Source organism: Hyperolius riggenbachi, unplaced genomic scaffold (assembly GCF_040937935.1).
Source record: "Hyperolius riggenbachi isolate aHypRig1 unplaced genomic scaffold, aHypRig1.pri scaffold_163, whole genome shotgun sequence".
Lineage (NCBI taxonomy): Eukaryota > Metazoa > Chordata > Amphibia > Anura > Hyperoliidae > Hyperolius > Hyperolius riggenbachi.
In genome coordinates, this window is record NW_027152374.1 from 141,993 (window position 1) to 160,891 (window position 18,899).

At 53.7% G+C, this 18,899-nt stretch overlaps 1 protein-coding gene across 1 annotated transcript in view; it reads right to left on the reverse strand.

Moving 5' to 3' along the window:
• Positions 1–7,419: 7,419 nt before the first annotated feature.
• The window catches only part of LOC137543678 (uncharacterized), a 91,452-nt gene continuing 79,972 nt past the window's right edge, over positions 7,420–18,899 (reverse strand). The window contains exon 6 of the mRNA XM_068264801.1: positions 7,420–9,177. Within this exon, the coding sequence (XP_068120902.1) occupies positions 8,654–9,177 (524 nt within the window). The 3' untranslated portion in view covers positions 7,420–8,653. The remainder of the gene's footprint in view (positions 9,178–18,899) is intronic.

Sequence of the window (18,899 nt, forward strand, 5' to 3'; positions counted from 1 at the left end):
CTACTGCATACCTGTTCAGTGAACCCGCCACTGCATACCTGTTCAGTGAACCCGCCACTGCATACCTGTTCTGTGAACCCGCCACTGCATACCTGTTCTGTGAACCCACCACTGCATACCTGTTGTGTTCAGTGAACCTGCCACTGCATACCTGTTCTGTTCAGTGGACCCGCCACTGTATACCTGTTCAGTGAACCCGCCACTGCATACCTGTTGTGTTCAGTGAACCTGCCACTGCATACCTGTTCTGTGAACCCGCCACTGCATACCTGTTCTGTTCAGTGGACCCGCTACTGTATACCTGTTCTGTTCAGTGAACCTGCCACTGTATACCTGTTCAGTGAACCCACCACTGCATACATGTTCTGTTCAGTGAACCTGCCACTGCATACCTGTTCTGTGAACCCGCCACTGCATACCTGTTCTGTTCAATGAACCCGCCACTGTATACCTGTTCTGTTCAGTGGACCCGCTACTGTATACCTGTTCTGTTCAGTGGACCCGCCACTGTATACCTGTTCAGTGAACCCGCCACTGCATACCTGTTGTGTTTAGTGAACCTGCCACTGCATACCTGTTCTGTGAACCCGCCACTGTATACCTGTACTGTTCAGTGAACCCGCCACTGCATACCTGTTCTGTTCAGTGGACCTGCTACTGTATACCTGTTCTGTTCAGTGGACCCGCCACTGTATACCTGTTCAGTGAACCCGCCACTGCATACCTGTTGTGTTCAGTGAACCTGCCACTGCATACCTGTTCTGTTCAGTGAACCTGCCACTGCATACCTGTTCTGTGAACCCGCCACTGCATACCTGTTCTGTTCAGTGGACCCGCCACTGTATACCTGTTCTGTTCAGTGAACCCGCCACTGTATACCTGTTCAGTGAACCTGCCACTGCATACCTGTTCTGTTCAGTGAACCTGCCACTGCATACCTGTTTTGTGAACCCGCCACTGTATACCTGTACTGTTCAGTGAACCCGCCACTGCATACCTGTTCTTTTCAGTGGACCCGCTACTGTATACCTGTTCTGTTCAGTGAACCCGCCACTGTATACCTGTACTGTTCAGTGAACCCGCCACTGCATACCTGTTGTGTTCAGTGAACCTGCAACTGCATACCTGTTCTGTGAACCCGACACTGCATACCTGTTCTGTTCAGTGGACCCGCCACTGTATACCTGTTCTGTTCAGTGAACCCGCCACTGTATACCTGTTCTGTTCAGTGAACCTGCCACTGCATACCGGTTCTGTGAACCCGCCACTATATACCTGTACTGTTCAGTGAACCCGCCACTGCATACCTGTTCTGTTCAGTGGACCCGCTACTGTATACCTGTTCTGTTCAGTGAACCCGCCACTGTATACCTGTACTGTTCAGTGAACCCGCCACTGCATACCTGTTCTGTTCAGTGGACCCGCTACTGTATACCTGTTCTGTTCAGTGAACCCGCCACTGAATACCTGTTCTGTTCAGTGAACCTGCCACTGTATACCTGTTCTGTTCAGTGAACCCGCCACTGCATACCTGTTGTGTTCAGTGAACCCGCCACTGTATACCTGTTCTGTTCAGTGAACCTGCCACTGCATACCTGTTCTGTGAACCCGCCACTGTATACCTGTACTGTTCAGTGAACCCGCCACTGTATACCTGTTCTGTTCAGTGGACCCGCTACTGCATACCTGTTCTGTTCAGTGAACCTGCCACTGCATACCTGTTCTGTGAACCCGCCACTGTATACCTGTTCTGTTCAATGAACCCGCCACTGTATACCTGTTCTGTTCAGTGGACCCGCTACTGTATACCGGTTCTGTTCAGTGAACCCGCCACTGCATACCTGTTGTGTTCAGTGAACCCGCCACTGTATACCTGTACTGTTCAGTGAACCCGCCACTGCATACCTGTTCTGTTCAGTGAACCTGCCACTGCATACCTGTTCTGTGAACCCGCCACTGTATACCTGTTCTGTTCAGTGAACCCACTGCATCAGTGCGCTTACCTGTGCAGTTAAGTGAACCCACCTACCTACGTGAGTGCACGCAGTGTGATATACCACTCCGTGCATACCCGATATGGACAAAACAGGTAGAGGAAAAGGCAGTGCCAGAGCCAGAGGAAGGCCACCCGGCAGGTCTGCGCGAGGTCGTGTAAATGTAATTTCGTGTGGACCTGGCCCACAGTACAGTGCTCGGAAGAAGGCACGTCCCATCACCTCCCAAGATTGTCAGGACGTGGTTGAGTATTTAGCGACACAGAACACCTCATCTTGCTCAGCCACCAGCGCGACTACTAGCACCACTTCCGCTGCATTTGACACTTCGCAAGAATTATTTAGTGTTGAAATCACTGAGGCCATACCCCAACTGCACCGTGAAGTTGAGAGGCAAGTGGTGTCATCTCTTGCGAAGAGCATTGGGTCAAGGGTACACCTGACCACGGATGCCTGGTCTGCCAAGCACGGGCAGGGCCGCTACATTACGTACACAGCCCATTGGGTCAACCTGGTGGTGAACGATGGCAAGCAGGGCGCAGCGGACCAAATTGTGACACCTCCACGGCTCGCAGGCAGGCCTCCTGCCACCTCCTCTCCTCCTGCTACATGCTCTTCGCTGTCCTTCTCCTCCTTGGCTGAGTGGCAGTTCTCCTCTCCAGCTACACAGCCCCAGCTCCGCAGGGCCTATGCTGCATGCCAGGTACGACGGTGTCACGCCATCTTAGACATGTATTGTCTCAAAGCGGAGAGTCACACTGCAGCAGCTCTCCTGGCTGCTCTTAAGAAACAGGTGGATGAGTGGCTGACCCCGCACCACCTGGAGATAGGCAACGTGGTGTGAGACAACGGCAGCAATCTGCTTGCCGCTTTGCATATGGGGAAGCTGACACACATACCCTGCATGGCACATGTCATGAATCTAGTTGTTCAAAGATTTGTGGCAAAGTACCCTGGCTTAGCGGATGTCCTGAAGCAGGCCAGGAAGTTCTGTGGGCATTTGAGGCGGTCTTACACAGCCATGGCACGCTTTGCGGAAATTCAGCGGAAAAACAACATGCCGGTAAGACGCCTCATTTGCGATAGCCCGACTCGCTGGAATTCGACCCTGCTCATGTTCTCCCGCCTGCTAGAACAGAAGAAAGCCGTCACCCAGTACCTCTACAACTACAGTAGAATGAAACAGTCTGGGAAGATGGGGATGTTCTGGCTCGACAACTGGACACTGATGAGAAATGCATGCAGGCTCATGCGGCCGTTTGAGGAGGTGACCAACCTGGTGAGCCGCAGTGAAGGCACCATCAGCGACTTGATTCCCTACGCTTACTTCTTGGAGCGTGCTGTGCGTAGAGTGGCGGATGAAGCTGCGAATGAGCGTGACCAGGAACCGTTACGGCAGGAACAGGCATGGGACCAATTTTCATCAGACCCAGCTGTTTTCTCAACACCTGCGGCAGCACAGAGGGGGGAGGAGGAGGAAGAAGAGAAGTCGCGTGCAGAAGATGAGTCAGACTCAGAGGATGATGAGCAAGGTGTTTCTTTGGGGGAGGAGGAGAAGGAGGAGGGGACGGCGGCAGGAGAACACCCGCAGCAGGCATCGCAGGGGGCTTGTGCTGCTCAACCTTCCCGTGGTATTGTTCGCGACTGACGGGAGGAGGTTGACTTACGTGACGTCAATGAGGAAGAGCAAGAGGAGATGGAGGGTACTGGATCCGACTTTGTGCAGATGTCGTCTTTTATGCTGTCCTGCCTGTTGAGGGACCCCCGTATAAAAAACCTCAAGGGGAATGAGCTGTACTGGGTGGCCACACTACTAGACCCTCGGTACAGGCACAAAGTGGCGGACCTGTTACCAACTCACCTGAAGGTGGAAAGGATGCAGCACATGCAGAACCAGCTGTCAACTATGCTTTACAATGCCTTTAAGGGTGATGTGACAGCACAACGCCAGCAAGGTACCACTGCCACTAATGCTCCTCCCGTGTTCACGCAGTCAAAGACAGGACGCTCCAGCGATCTCATGGTGATGTCGGACATGCGGACGTTCTTTAGTCCAACGCCTCGCCGTAGCCCTTCCGGATCCACCCTCCACCAACGCCTGGAACGGCAGGTAGCCGACTACCTGGCCTTAAGTGTGGATGTAGACACTGCTGTGAACAGCGATGAGGAACCCTTGAACTACTCGGTGCGCAGGCTTGACCTGTGGCCAGAGCTGTCCCAATTTGCCATCCAACTTCTCTCCTGCCCTGCCGCAAGCGTCCTGTCAGAAAGGACCTTCAGCGCAGCTGGAGGCATTGTCACTGAGAAGAGAAGTCGCCTAAGTCACAAAAGTGTTAAGTACCTCACCTTTATCAAAATGAATGAGGCATGGATCCCGGAGGGCTGCTGCTCGCCCCAAGACTAAGTCAGTCCCCGCACACACAGCATCTCTGCCTGCACGCCGTGTGACTGGCTGCCTGGCCTGCCCCAAGAAGACTAAGTCGCTCCCAGTCCCTCCACACAGCATGTCTGCCTGCAGGCCGCTTGACTACCTTCTCCGCCACCACCAACAGGGTCCGGGACTCCAAACGGATTGCTGATTTTTTTAGGCCGCTGCTAGCAGCGGCCGCTGTAATACTTTTTCTGGTGCGTGTACATGACTGCCTAATTTTTCTGGCTGCACTGCGGGCAGCTGCAACAACAAAAGAAAAGGCATGTACATGCGCCCATTCCCCTTCGTGATCATTACCTTGCCGTGGTGAAGGGGCTTGCGTATCACAATGAAGCAATGACCGGCGCCTAGATGAGTGTCTCGGGGGGCACACAAAAGATAATAAGGTCGTTGCTTCATTGTGGTCAGACCAAATTTGATCAGCTGGACAGTCACTGTTCTGTCATTCAGCTACATCAGCCAGGCGACCATATGGGCTGTAAAGCCACCAAAACCTGCACTCTCGCCATGGTGCGCACCAGTCCAGCACGGCCGTCACTACACAAACAGCTGTTTGCGGTGCGTTACACGGTGTGTTTGGTGTGTCAGTGTGAAGCAGTACCTTAATTACACTACCTGATTGATGAATACACATGCAAGATGTTTTAAAGCACTTTAGGCCTGTCATTTAGCATTCAATGTGATTTCTGCCCTTAAAACGCTGCTTTGCGTCAAATCCAGATTTTTCCCGGGGACTTTTGGCATGTATCCCACTCCGCCATGCCCCCCTCCAGGTGTTAGACCCCTTGAAACATCTTTTCCATCACTTTTGTGGCCAGCATAATCTTTTTTTTTTCAAAGTTCGCATCCCAATTGAAGTCTATTGCGGTTCGCGAACTTTAACGCGAACCGAACGTTCCGCGAAAGTTCGCGAACCCGGTTCGCGAACCTAAAATCGGAGGTTCGGCCCAACTCTACCCATGACAGACCCTAGTATGAGGCATCACCCCATGACAGACCCTAGTATGAGGCAGCACCCCATGACAGACCCTAGTATCAGGCAGCACCCCATGACAGACCCTAGTATCAGGCAGCACCCCATGACAGACCCTAGAATCAGGCAGCACCCCATGACAGACCCTAGTATCAGGCAGCACCCCATGACAGACCACCTATTACTGCTGTCCTGTAGCCATGGAGACAAGAATGTTAAGCAGGAAGAATGAAGCACTGGAGCTCAGACAAGCGAGTTACCTCTCCACAGTTTGGGGGGCACGGCAGGTCGTCCTGGATTATATGTGGCCTTACCTCTATTAAAGGTATCAGGCAGCACCCCATGACAGTCCCCAGTATCAGGCAGCACCCCATGACAGACCCTAGTATCAGGCAGCACCCCACGACAGACCCTAGTATCAGGCAGCACCCCACGACAGACCCTAGTATCAGGCAGCACCCCACGACAGACCCTAGTATGAGGCAGCACCCCATGACAGACCCTAGTATGAGGCAGCACCCCATGACAGACCCTAGTATGAGGCAGCACCCCATGACAGACCCTAGTATGAGGCAGCACCCCATGACAGACCCTAGTATGAGGCAGCACCCCATGACAGACCCTAGTATGAGGCAGCACCCCATGACAGACCCTAGTATCAGGCAGCACCCCATGACAGACCCTAGTATCAGGCAGCACCCCACGACAGACCCTAGTATCAGGCAGCACCCCATGACAGTCCCCAGTATCAGGCAGCACCCCATGACAGACCCTAGCATGAGGCAGCACCCCATGACAGACCCTAGTATCAGGCAGCACCACATGACCGACTCTAGTATGAGGCAGCACCCCATGACAGACCCTAGTATGAGGCAGCACCCCATAACAGACCCTAGTATGAGGTAGCACCCCATGACAGACCCTAGTATGAGGCAGTACCCCATGACAGACTCTAGTATGAGGTAGCACCCAATGACAGACCCTAGTATAGAGGCAGCACCCCATGACAGACCCTAGTATCAGGCAGCACCCCATGACAGACCCTAGTATCAGGCAGCACCCCATGACAGACCCTAGTATGAGGCAGCACCCCATGACAGACCCTAGTATCAGGCAGCACCCCATGACAGACCCTAGTATGAGGCAGCACCCCATGACAGACCCTAGTATGAGGCAGCACCCCATGACAGACCCTAGTATCAGGCAGCACCCCATGACAGACCCTAGTATCAGGCAGCACCACATGACAGACCCTAGTATGAGGCAGCACCCCATGACAGACCCTAGTATGAGGCAGCACCACATGACAGACCCTAGTATCAGGCAGCACCCCATGACAGACCCTAGTATCAGGCAGCACCCCATGACAGACCCTAGTATGAGGCAGCACCCCATGACAGACCCTAGTATCAGGCAGCACCCCATGACAGACCCTAGTATCAGGCAGCACCCCATGACAGACCCTAGTATGAGGCAGCACCCCATGACAGACCCCAGTATCAGGCAGTACCCCATGACAGACCCTAGAATGAGGCAGCACCCCATGACAGACCCTAGTATCAGGCAGCACCCCATGACAGACCCTAGTATCAGGCAGCACCCCATGACAGACCCTAGTATCAGGCAGCACCACATGACAGACCCTAGTATGAGGCAGCACCCCATGACAGACCCTAGTATCAGGCAGCACCCCATGACAGACCCTAGTATCAGCTGCTGTCCTGTAGCCATGGAGACAAGAATGTTAAGCAGGAAGGATGAAGTACTGGAGCTCAGACAAGCGAGTTACCTCTCCACAATTTGGGGGGCACGGCAGGTCGTCCTGGATTATATGTGGCCTTACCTCTATTAAAGGTGGGATTTCTCTCTATTGTGTCTGATAATCGCTGTATGGCAATATTTATAAATTATGTTGTAAATTACCACATCAAATGCTGTCCCCATGGCAATCATTCATTGAAATACCCAGAGAGACGACATCACCCAACTGAGAACAATAAAGTTTATTGACAAGCAGGAGGTGGTTTTGTTGCTCCTTTTTATTCATTGTCTTCTGGCTTTCCAATACAACGGCCATGAAGAGCAGCATGCTCTTTGTACGAAAAGTAAGAAAATACCCAACCATCTTCTCATACAGCTTACAGAGGGAGAACTACAGATGATGGATACCTCGTCCACCCCCTCATTCCCCTTACACCCCACAAGCCATCTTACAAGGGCCCTAAAATGAGTGTGGTCATCATAATCCCTCCACCTACTACAAGTGTGGCCACAAAAAATCCTGATCTGGGAGATAGACTTCTGAATCGGAGGGAAGGAGGGTCCGATGGAGGATGGACTCCTGTATTGGAGGGAGGGGAGTTTAGATGGAGGATAGGCCCCTGTATTGGAGGGAGGGATGGGTAGATGTAGGATGGACTCCTGTATGGAGGGATGGATGGTTAGATGGAGGATGGGCCCTGTGTGGGAGGGAGGGAAGGTTAGATGAAGGATGGACTCCTGTATTGGAGGGAAGGATGGGTAGATGGACGATGGACTCCTGTATTGGAGGGAGGGATGGTTAGATGGAGGATGGACTCCTGTATTGGAGGGAGGGATGGTTAGATGGAGGTTGGACTCCTGTATTGAAGGAATGGGTAGATGTAGGATGGACTCCTGTATGGGAGGGAAGGTTAGATGGAGGATGGAATTCTGTATTGGAGGGGGGGGGGGGGGGTAGATGGACTCCTGTATTGGAGGGAGGGATGGGTAGATGGAGGATGGGCCCTGTGTGGGAGGGAGGGAAGGTTAGATGGAGGATGGACTCTTGTATCGGAGAGGGGGGGGGGGTAGATGGACTCCTGTATTGGAGGGAGGGATGGATAGATGGAGGAGGGACTCCTGTATTGGAGGAATGGGTAGATGTAGGGTGGACTCCTGTATGGGAGGGAAGGTTAGATGGAGGATGGACTCCTGTATCGGAGGGGGGTAGATGGACTCCTGTATTGGAGGGAGGGATGGGTAGATGGAGGATGGACCCCTGTATCGGAGGGGGGGGGGAGGGTTAGCTGGAGGATGGCCGATTAGTAGTTAGCTCTGGGCTCCCCTGCGACCTCAATGACTGCTCCATTGTAGTTACAGCCCCTATTCACATTAGCTTGTATAAGGTTTTTCCTCCCTTGTATCGGCTGTATGCTGCTGCTCCCGACACATGAGGAGGAAACATCACAACTTTCCAGCATGTCCATTGATTGGTAGAGAAAAAAATGGCAATGGTCATTGCTTTCCTCGATGCTTTCTTGTCAGCGGTGATGAGTTATAAGGATGGCGGCCCCTCCCCCGGGCAGGCCTTCCTCCTCTCATATGGCTGGATGCCGATACATTGGTGTGGCTGATGGAGGTGGGAGGGAGCAAACTGTCTGCTCGCATTACAGTAACTGCCTGCTGAATGACATTAACTAACTGCTGGAAGCCACTCTGCATGGTGGTGGAAAGGTTCCGCAGAATGGCATTTGTCTGTCTTAGAGCAGCAGTCTGAGCCTTGACACAGGCTGACAGGTGGCGAAGAGAGCGATCTACAGTCACCTCGCCTGGGTGATGAGCGGTAGCACCTTCCTGTGTATGCTGCAGGTTACCAGCAGCCTGAGAGGGGTCTCCATGTTCTTGGCTGTCCTGATCAGCATCGCTAAAACTTTCACACCTTTCTGTGGCTCCTGACCATATCTCCCCAGGACCATGTTCTGAGATGTCCTCCTTCTCCTGCTGTCCACTCTCTTGTGAGGTTTGTGTGACTTCTGAGGCTGGAGGTAACCAAAGAAATCATTAGTAATGTAACATTCCAAAAGAACAATCACCAAACATTGCAAAGCCTCTATGTGTATTCAACATAACAATGACAGTGTTCTACACATCATGCTAAATACATGGGTCGCACTCATACCTGGCACCATGTACAGAGTGCTCTCACTCACACCTGGCACCATGTACACAGTGGTCTCACCCACACCTGGCACCATGTACAGAGTGGTCTCATCCACACCTGTCACCATGTACACAGTGGTCTCACCCACACCTGGCACCATGTACACAGTGGTCTCACCCACACCTGGCACCATGTACACAGTGGTCTCACCCACACCTGGCACCATGTACACAGTGGTCTCACCCACACCTGGCACCATGTACACAGTGGTCTCACCCACACCTGGCACCATGTACACAGTGGTCTCATCCACACCTGGCACCATGTACATAGTGGTCTCAGCCAAACCTGGCATCATGTACAGAGTGGTCTCACCCACACCTGGCACCATGTACACAGTGGTCTCACCCACACCTGGCACCATGTACACAGTGGTCTCACCCACACCTGGCACCATGTACAGAGTGGTCTCAGCCACACCTGGCACCATGTACAGAGTGGTCTCATCCACACCTGGCACCATGTACAGAGTGGTCTCACCCACACCTGGCACCATGTACAGAGTGGTCTCATCCACACCTGGCACCATGTACAGAGTGGTCTCATCCACATCTGGCACCATGTACAGAGTGCTCTCACTCACACCTGGCACCATGTACACAGTGGTCTCACCCACACCTGGCACCATGTACAGAGTGGTCTCATCCACACCTGTCACCATGTACACAGTGGTCTCACCCACACCTGGCACCATGTACACAGTGGTCTCACCCACACCTGGCACTATGTACACAGTGGTCTCACCCACACCTGGCACCATGTACACAGTGGTCTCACCCACACCTGGCACCATGTACACAGTGGTCTCACCCACACCTGGCACCATGTACACAGTGGTCTCACCCACACCTGGCACCATGTACAGAGTGGTCTCATCCACACCTGTCACCATGTACACAGTGGTCTCAACCACACCTGGCACCATGTACACAGTGGTCTCACCCACACCTGGCACCATGTACACAGTGGTCTCACCCACACCTGGCACAATGTACACAGTGGTCTCACCCACACCTGGCACCATGTACACAGTGGTCTCACCCACACCTGGCACCATGTACACAGTGGTCTCACCCACACCTGGCACCATGTACACAGTGGTCTCACCCACACCTGGCACCATGTACACAGTGGTCTCACCCACACCTGGCACCATGTACAGAGTGGTCTCACCCACACCTGGCACCATGTACAGAGTGGTCTCATCCACACCTGGCACCATGTACAGAGTGGTCTCATCCACACCTGGCACCATGTACAGAGTGGTCTCACCCACACCTGGCACCATGTACAGAGTGGTCTCATCCACACCTGGCACCATGTACAGAGTGGTCTCATCCACATCTGGCACCATGTACAGAGTGCTCTCACTCACACCTGGCACCATGTACACAGTGGTCTCACCCACACCTGGCACCATGTACAGAGTGGTCTCATCCACACCTGTCACCATGTACACAGTGGTCTCACCCACACCTGGCACCATGTACACAGTGGTCTCACCCACACCTGGCACCATGTACACAGTGGTCTCACCCACACCTGGCACCATGTACACAGTGGTCTCACCCACACCTGGCACAATGTACACAGTGGTCTCACCCACACCTGGCACCATGTACACAGTGGTCTCACCCACACCTGGCACCATGTACACAGTGGTCTCACCCACACCTGGCACCATGTACACAGTGGTCTCACCCACACCTGGCACCATGTACATAGTGGTCTCAGCCACACCTGGCATCATGTACAGAGTGGTCTCACCCACACCTGGCACCATGTACAGAGTGGTCTCATCCACACCTGGCACCTTGTACAGAGTGGTCTCATCTACACCTGGCACCATGTACACAGTGGTCTCATCCACACCTGGCACCATGTACAGAGTGGTCTCATCCACACCTGGCACCATGTACAGAGTGGTCTCATCCACACCTGGCACTACGTACACAGTGGTCTCATCCACACCTGGCACCATGTACACAGTGGTCTCATCCACACCTGGCACCATGTACAGAGTGGTCTCATCCACACCTGGCACCATGTACAGAGTGGTCTCACCCACACATGGCACCATGTACAGAGTGGTCTCACCCACACCTGGCATCATGTACAGAGTGGTCTCATCCACACCTGGCACCATGTACAGAGTGGTCTCATCCACACCTGGCACTACGTACAGAGTGGTCTCACCCACACCTGGCACCATGTACAGAGTGGTCTCACCCACACCTGGCACCATGTACAGAGTGGTCTCACCCACACCTGGCACCATGTACAGAGTGGTCTCATCCACACCTGGCACCATGTACAGAGTGGTCTCATCCACACCTGGCACCATGTACAGAGTGGTCTCATCTACACCTGGCACTACATACAGAGTGGTCTCACCCACACCTGGCACCATGTACAGAGTGGTCTCACCCACACTTGGTACCATGTACAGAATGGTCTCACCCACATCTGGCATCATGTACAGAGTGGTCTCACTCACACCTGGCACTACGTACAGAGTGGTCTCATCCACACCTGGCACCATGTACACAGTGGTCTCACCCACACCTGGCACCATGTACAGAGTGGTCTCATCCACACCTGGCACCATGTACAGAGTGGTCTCACCCACACCTAGCACCATGTACAGAGTGGTCTCACCCACACCTGGCATCATGTACAGAGTGGTCTCACCCACACCTGGCATCATGTACAGAGTGGTCTCATCCACACCTGGCACCATGTACAGAGTGGTCTCACCCACACCTGGCACCATGTACAGAGTGGTCTCACCCACACCTGGCACCATGTACAGAGTGGTCTCACCCACACCTGGCACCATGTACAGAGTGGTCTCACCCACACCTGGCACCATGTACAGAGTGGTCTCACCCACACCTGGCACCATGTACAGAGTGGTCTCATCCACACCTGGCACCATGTACACAGTGGTCTCACCCACACCTGGCACCATGTACAGACTGGTCTCACCCACATCTGGCACCATGTACAGAGTGGTCTCACCCACACCTGGCATCATGTACAGAGTGTTCTCATCTACACTTGGCACCATGAACAGAGTGGTCTCACCCACATCTGGCACTATGTACAGAGTGGTCTCACCCACGCCTGGCACCATGTACAGAGTGGTCTCATCCACGCCTGGCACCATGTACAGAGTGGTCTCATCCACGCCTGGCACCATGTACAGAGTGGTCTCATCCACGCCTGGCACCATGTACAGAGTGGTCTCATCCACGCCTGGCACCATGTACAGAGTGGTCTCATCCACACCTGGCACCATGTACAGAGTGGTCTCACCCACACCTGGCATCATGTACAGAGTGGTCTCACCCACACCTGGCACCATGTACAGAGTGGTCTCACCCACACCTGGCATCATGTACAGAGTGGTCTCACCCACACCTGGCACCATGTACAGAGTGGTCTCACCCACACCTGGCACCATGTACAGAGTGGTCTCACCCACACCTGGCACCATGTACAGAGTGGTCTCACCCACACCTGGCACCATGTACAGAGTGGTCTCATCCACACCTGGCACCATGTACACAGTGGTCTCACCCACACCTGGCACCATGTACAGACTGGTCTCACCCACATCTGGCACCATGTACAGAGTGGTCTCACCCATGCCTGGCACCATGAACAGAGTGGTCTCACCCACATCTGGCACTATGTACAGAGTGGTCTCACCCACGCCTGGCACCATGTACAGAGTGGTCTCATCCACGCCTGGCACCATGTACAGAGTGGTCTCATCCACACCTGGCACCATGTACAGAGTGGTCTCATCCACACCTGGCACCATGTACAGAGTGGTCTCATCCACACCTGGCACCATGTACATAGTGGTCTCAACCACACCTGGCACCATGTACAGAGTGGTCTCACCCACACCTGGCACCATGTACAGAGTGGTCTCACCCACACCTGGCACCATGTACAGAGTGGTCTCATCCACACCTGGCACCATGTACATAGTGGTCTCAACCACACCTGGCACCATGTACAGAGTGGTCTCACCCACACCTGGCACCATGTACAGCAGTGGTTCCCAACCTTTTCCAGGTCGTGACACATCACGACAAGCATTCAGATATCCGTGACACGTCACGTCATGCCAAACATTCAGATATACATGACACGTCCCGTATGATAGAAAAGAGGGGCTCAGTAACAATCTGATGATGCTGCAGGCACAACGAGGGGCTCAGTAACAATCTGCTGATGCTGCAGGCACAATGAGGGGCTCAGTAACAATCTGCTGATGCTGCAGGCACGAGGGGCTCAGTGACAATCTGCTGATGCTGCAGGCACAATGAGGGGCTCAGTAACAATCTGCTGATGCTGCAGGAACAATGGTGGGGAGCTCAGTAACAATCTGCTGATGCTGCAGGCACAATGAGGGGCTCAGTAACAATCTGCTGATGCTGCAGGCAGAATGAGGGGCTCAGTAACAATCTGCTGATGCTGCAGGCACGAGGGGCTCAGTGACAATCTGATGATGCTGCAGGCACAACGAGGGGCTCAGTAACAATCTGCTGATGCTGCAGGCACAATGAGGGGCTCAGTAACAATCTGCTGATGCTGCAGGCACAATGAGGGGCTCAGTAACAATCTGCTGATGCTGCAGGCACAATGGTGGGGAGCTCAGTAACAATCTGCTGATGCTGCAGGCACAATGAGGAGCTCAGTAACAATGTGCTGATGCTGTAGGCACAATGAGGGGCTCAGTGACAATCTGCTGATGCTGCAGGGACAATGAGGGGCTCAGTGACAATCTGCTGATGCTGCAGGCACAATGAGGGGCTCAGTGACAATCTGCTGATGCTGCAGGCACAATGAGGGGCTCAGTGACAATCTGCTGGTGCTGCAGGCACAATGAGGGGCTCAGTAACTATCTGCTGGTGCTGCAGGCACAATGAGGGGCTCAGTAACTATCTGCTGGTGCTGCAGGCACAATGAGGGGCTCAGTAATAACCTGCTGATGCTGGAGGCACAATAAGGGGCTCAGTGACAATCTGCTGATGCTGCAGGCACAATGAGGGGCTCAGTGACAATCTGCTGATGCTGCAGGCACAATGAGGGGCTCAGTGACAATCTGCTGATGCTGCAGGCACAATGAGGGGCTCAGTGACAATCTGCTGGTGCTGCAGGCACAATGAGGGGCTCAGTAACTATCTGCTGGTGCTGCAGGCACAATGAGGGGCTCAGTAATAACCTGCTGATGCTGGAGGCACAATAAGGGGCTCAGTGACAATCTGCTGATGCTGCAGGCACAATGAGGGGCTCAGTAACAATCTGCTGATGCTGCAGGCACAATGAGGGGATCAGTAACAATCTGCTGATGCTGCAGGCACAATGAGGGGCTCAGTAACAATCTGCTGATGCTGCAGGCACAATGGTGGGGAGCTCAGTAACAATCTGCTGATGCTGCAGGCACAATGAGGAGCTCAGTAACAATGTGCTGATGCTGTAGGCACAATGAGGGGCTCAGTGACAATCTGCTGATGCTGCAGGCACAATGAGGGGCTCAGTGACAATCTTCTGATGCTGCAGGCACAATGATGGGCTCAGTGACAATCTGCTGATGCTGCAGGCACAATGAGGGGCTCAGTGACAATCTGCTGGTGCTGCAGGCACAATGAGGGGCTCAGTAACAATCTACTGGTGCTGCAGGCACAATGAGGGGCTCAGTAATAACCTGCTGATGCTGGAGGCACAATAAGGGGCTCAGTGACAATCTGCTGATGCTGCAGGCACAATGAGGGGCTCAGTGACAATCTGCGGATGCTGCAGGCACAATGAGGGGCTCAGTAACAATCTGCTGATGCTGCAGGCACAATGAGGGGCTCAGTAACAATCTGCTGATGCTGCAGGCACAATGAGGGGCTCAGTGACAATCTGCTGGTGCTGCAGGCACAATGAGGGGCTCAGTAACTATCTGCTGGTGCTGCAGGCACAATGAGGGGCTCAGTAATAACCTGCTGATGCTGGAGGCACAATAAGGGGCTCAGTGACAATCTGCTGATGCTGCAGGCACAATGAGGGGCTCAGTAACAATCTGCTGATGCCGCAGGCACAATGAGGGGCTCAGTGACAATCTGCTGATGCTTCAGGCACAATGAGGGGCTCAGTAATAACCTGCTGATGCTGCAGGCACAATGAGGGGCTCAGTAACAATCTGCTGATGCTGCAGGCACAATGAGGGGCTCAGTGACAATCTGCTGATGCTTCAGGCACAATGAGGGGCTCAGTAATAACCTGCTGATGCTGGAGGCACAATGAGGGGCTCAGTGACAATCTGCTGATGCTGCAGGCACAATGAGGGGCTCAGTAACAATCTGATGATGCTGCAGGCACAATGAGGGGCTCAGTGACAATCTGCTGATGCTTCAGGCACAATGAGGGGCTCAGTGACAATCTGCTGATGCTGCAGGCACAATGAAGGGCACAGAAACAATCTGCTGATGCTGCAGTGCCCCAGTATAGCTAGTATAGTGCCCCAGTATAGTGCCCAAGTAAAGCCAGTATAGTGCCCCAGTATAGCCAGAATAGTGCCCCAGTATAGTGCCCCAGGATAGCCAGTATAGTGCCCCAGTATAGTGCCCCAGGATAGCCAGTATAGTGCCCCAGGATAGCTAGTATAGTGCCCCAGTATAGCCAGTATATTTCCCCAGTATAGTGCCCCAGGATAGCCAGTATAGTGCCCCAGGATAGTGCCCCAGTATAGTGCCCCAGTATAGCCAGTATATTTCCCCAGGATAGCGCCCCAGTATAGTGCCCCAGAAAGGGAAGAGGACAGTCCTGCGGCCCAACTGGGAGCATCCCGCGGACCACTCACCCCTCCATAGCCACCACTCTGCCCCTTCTTCTCCTGCCTGAGCCACTCATTCGCACCGTGGCTCCGTCCTCAATGCGCTGCCTCCGCCCTCTTCCTGTAATTAGTGCACATCTACAAGAAAATGGCCGCCGCATGTCTGCAAATGTGGACGGCGGCGGCCATTTTCTTGTAGCCCTGAGAAGGGCGATCTGCGGGGGAGACGAGCAGGGGGAGCAGAGAGCGGCAACACATAGCTGGTGCTGCCGCGACACATAAATGTGTCGCGGCACACCGGTTGGGAACCTCTGATGTACAGAGTGGTCCCATCCACACCTGGCATCATGTACAGAGTCGTCTCACCTACATCTGGCACCATGTACAGAGTGGTCTCACCCACACCTGGCACCATGTACAGAGTGGTCTCACCCACACCTGGCATCATGTACAGAGTGGTCTCACCCACACCTGGCATCATGTACAGAGTGGTCTCACCCACACCTGGCACCATGTACAGAGTGGTCTCACCCACACCTGGCATCATGTACAGAGTGGTCTCACCCACACCTGGCATCATGTACAGAGTGGTCTCACCCACATCTGGCACCATGTACAGAGTGGTCTCACCCACATCTGGCACCATGTACAGAGTGGTCTCATCCACACCTGGCACCATGTACAGAGTGGTCTCATCCACACCTGGCACTATGTACATAGTGGTCTCACCCACACCTGGCACCATGTACAGAGTGGTCTCACCCACACCTGGCACCATGTACAGAGTGGTCTTACCCACACCTGGCATCATGTACAGAGTGGTCTCACCCACACCTGGCATCATGTACAGAGTGGTCTCACCCACACCTGGCACCATGTACAGAGTGGTCTCACCCACACCTGGCATCATGTACAGAGTGGTCTCACCCACACCTGGCATCATGTACAGAGTGGTCTCACCCACACCTGGCATCATGTACAGAGTGGTCTCACCCACATCTGGCACCATGTACAGAGTGGTCTCATCCACACCTGGCACCATGTACAGAGTGGTCTCATCCACACCTGGCACTATGTACATAGTGGTCTCACCCACACCTGGCACCATGTACAGAGTGGTCTCATCCACACCTGGCACTATGTACATAGTGGTCTCACCCACACCTGGCACCATGTACAGAGTGGTCTCACCCACACCTGGCACCATGTACAGAGTGGTCTTACCCACACCTGGCATCATGTACAGAGTGGTCTCACCCACACCTGGCATCATGTACAGAGTGGTCTCACCCACATCTGGCACCATGTACAGAGTGGTCTCATCCACACCTGGCACCATGTACAGAGTGGTCTCATCCACACCTGGCACTATGTACATAGTGGTCTCACCCACACCTGGCACCATGTACAGAGTGGTCTCACCCACACCTGGCACCATGTACAGAGTGGTCTCACCCACACCTGGCAGCATGTACAGAGTCGTCTCACCTACATCTGGCACCATGTACAGAGTGGTCTCATCCACACCTGGCACCATGTACAGAGTGGTCTCATCCACACCTGGCACCATGTACATAGTGGTCTCATCCACACCTGGCACCATGTACAGAGTGGTCTCATCCACACCTGGCACCATGTACAGAGTGGTCTCATCCACACCTGGCACCATGTACAGAGTGGTCTCATCCACATCTGGCACCATGTACAGAGTGGTCTCATCCACACCTGGCACCATGTACAGAGTGGTCTCATCCACACCTGGCACCACGTACAGAGTGGTCTCATCCACACCTGGCACCACGTACAGAGTGGTCTCATCCACACCTGGCACCACGTACAGAGTGGTCTCACCCACACTTGGTACCATGTACATAGTGGTCTCACCCACACCTGGCATCATGTACAGAGTGGTCTCACCCACACCTGGCATCATGTACAGAGTGGTCTCACCCACATCTGGCACCATGTACAGAGTGGTCTTATCCATGCCTGGCACCATTTACAGAGTGGTCTCACCCACATCTGGCACCATGTACAGAGTGGTCTCACCCACACCTGGCACCATGTACAGAGTGGTCTCATCCACACCTGGCACCATGTACAGAGTGGTCTCATCCACACCTGGCACTATGTACATAGTGGTCTCACCCACACCTGGCACCATGTACAGAGTGGTCTCACCCACACCTGGCACCATGTACAGAGTGGTCTCACCCACACCTGGCACCATGTACAGAGTGGTCTCACCCACACCTGGCAGCATGTACAGAGTGGTCTCACCCACACCTGGCATCATGTACAGAGTGGTCTCACCCACATCTGGCACCATGTACAGAGTGGTCTCATCCACACCTGGCACCATGTACAGAGTGGTCTCATCCACACCTGGCACTATGTACATAGTGGTCTCACCCACACCTGGCACCATGTACAGAGTGGTCTCACCCACACCTGGCACCATGTACAGAGTGGTCTTACCCACACCTGGCATCATGTACAGAGTGGTCTCACCCACACCTGGCATCATGTACAGAGTGGTCTCACCCACATCTGGCACCATGTACAGAGTGGTCTCATCCACACCTGGCACCATGTACAGAGTGGTCTCATCCACACCTGGCACTATGTACATAGTGGTCTCACCCACACCTGGCACCATGTACAGAGTGGTCTCACCCACACCTGGCACCATGTACAGAGTG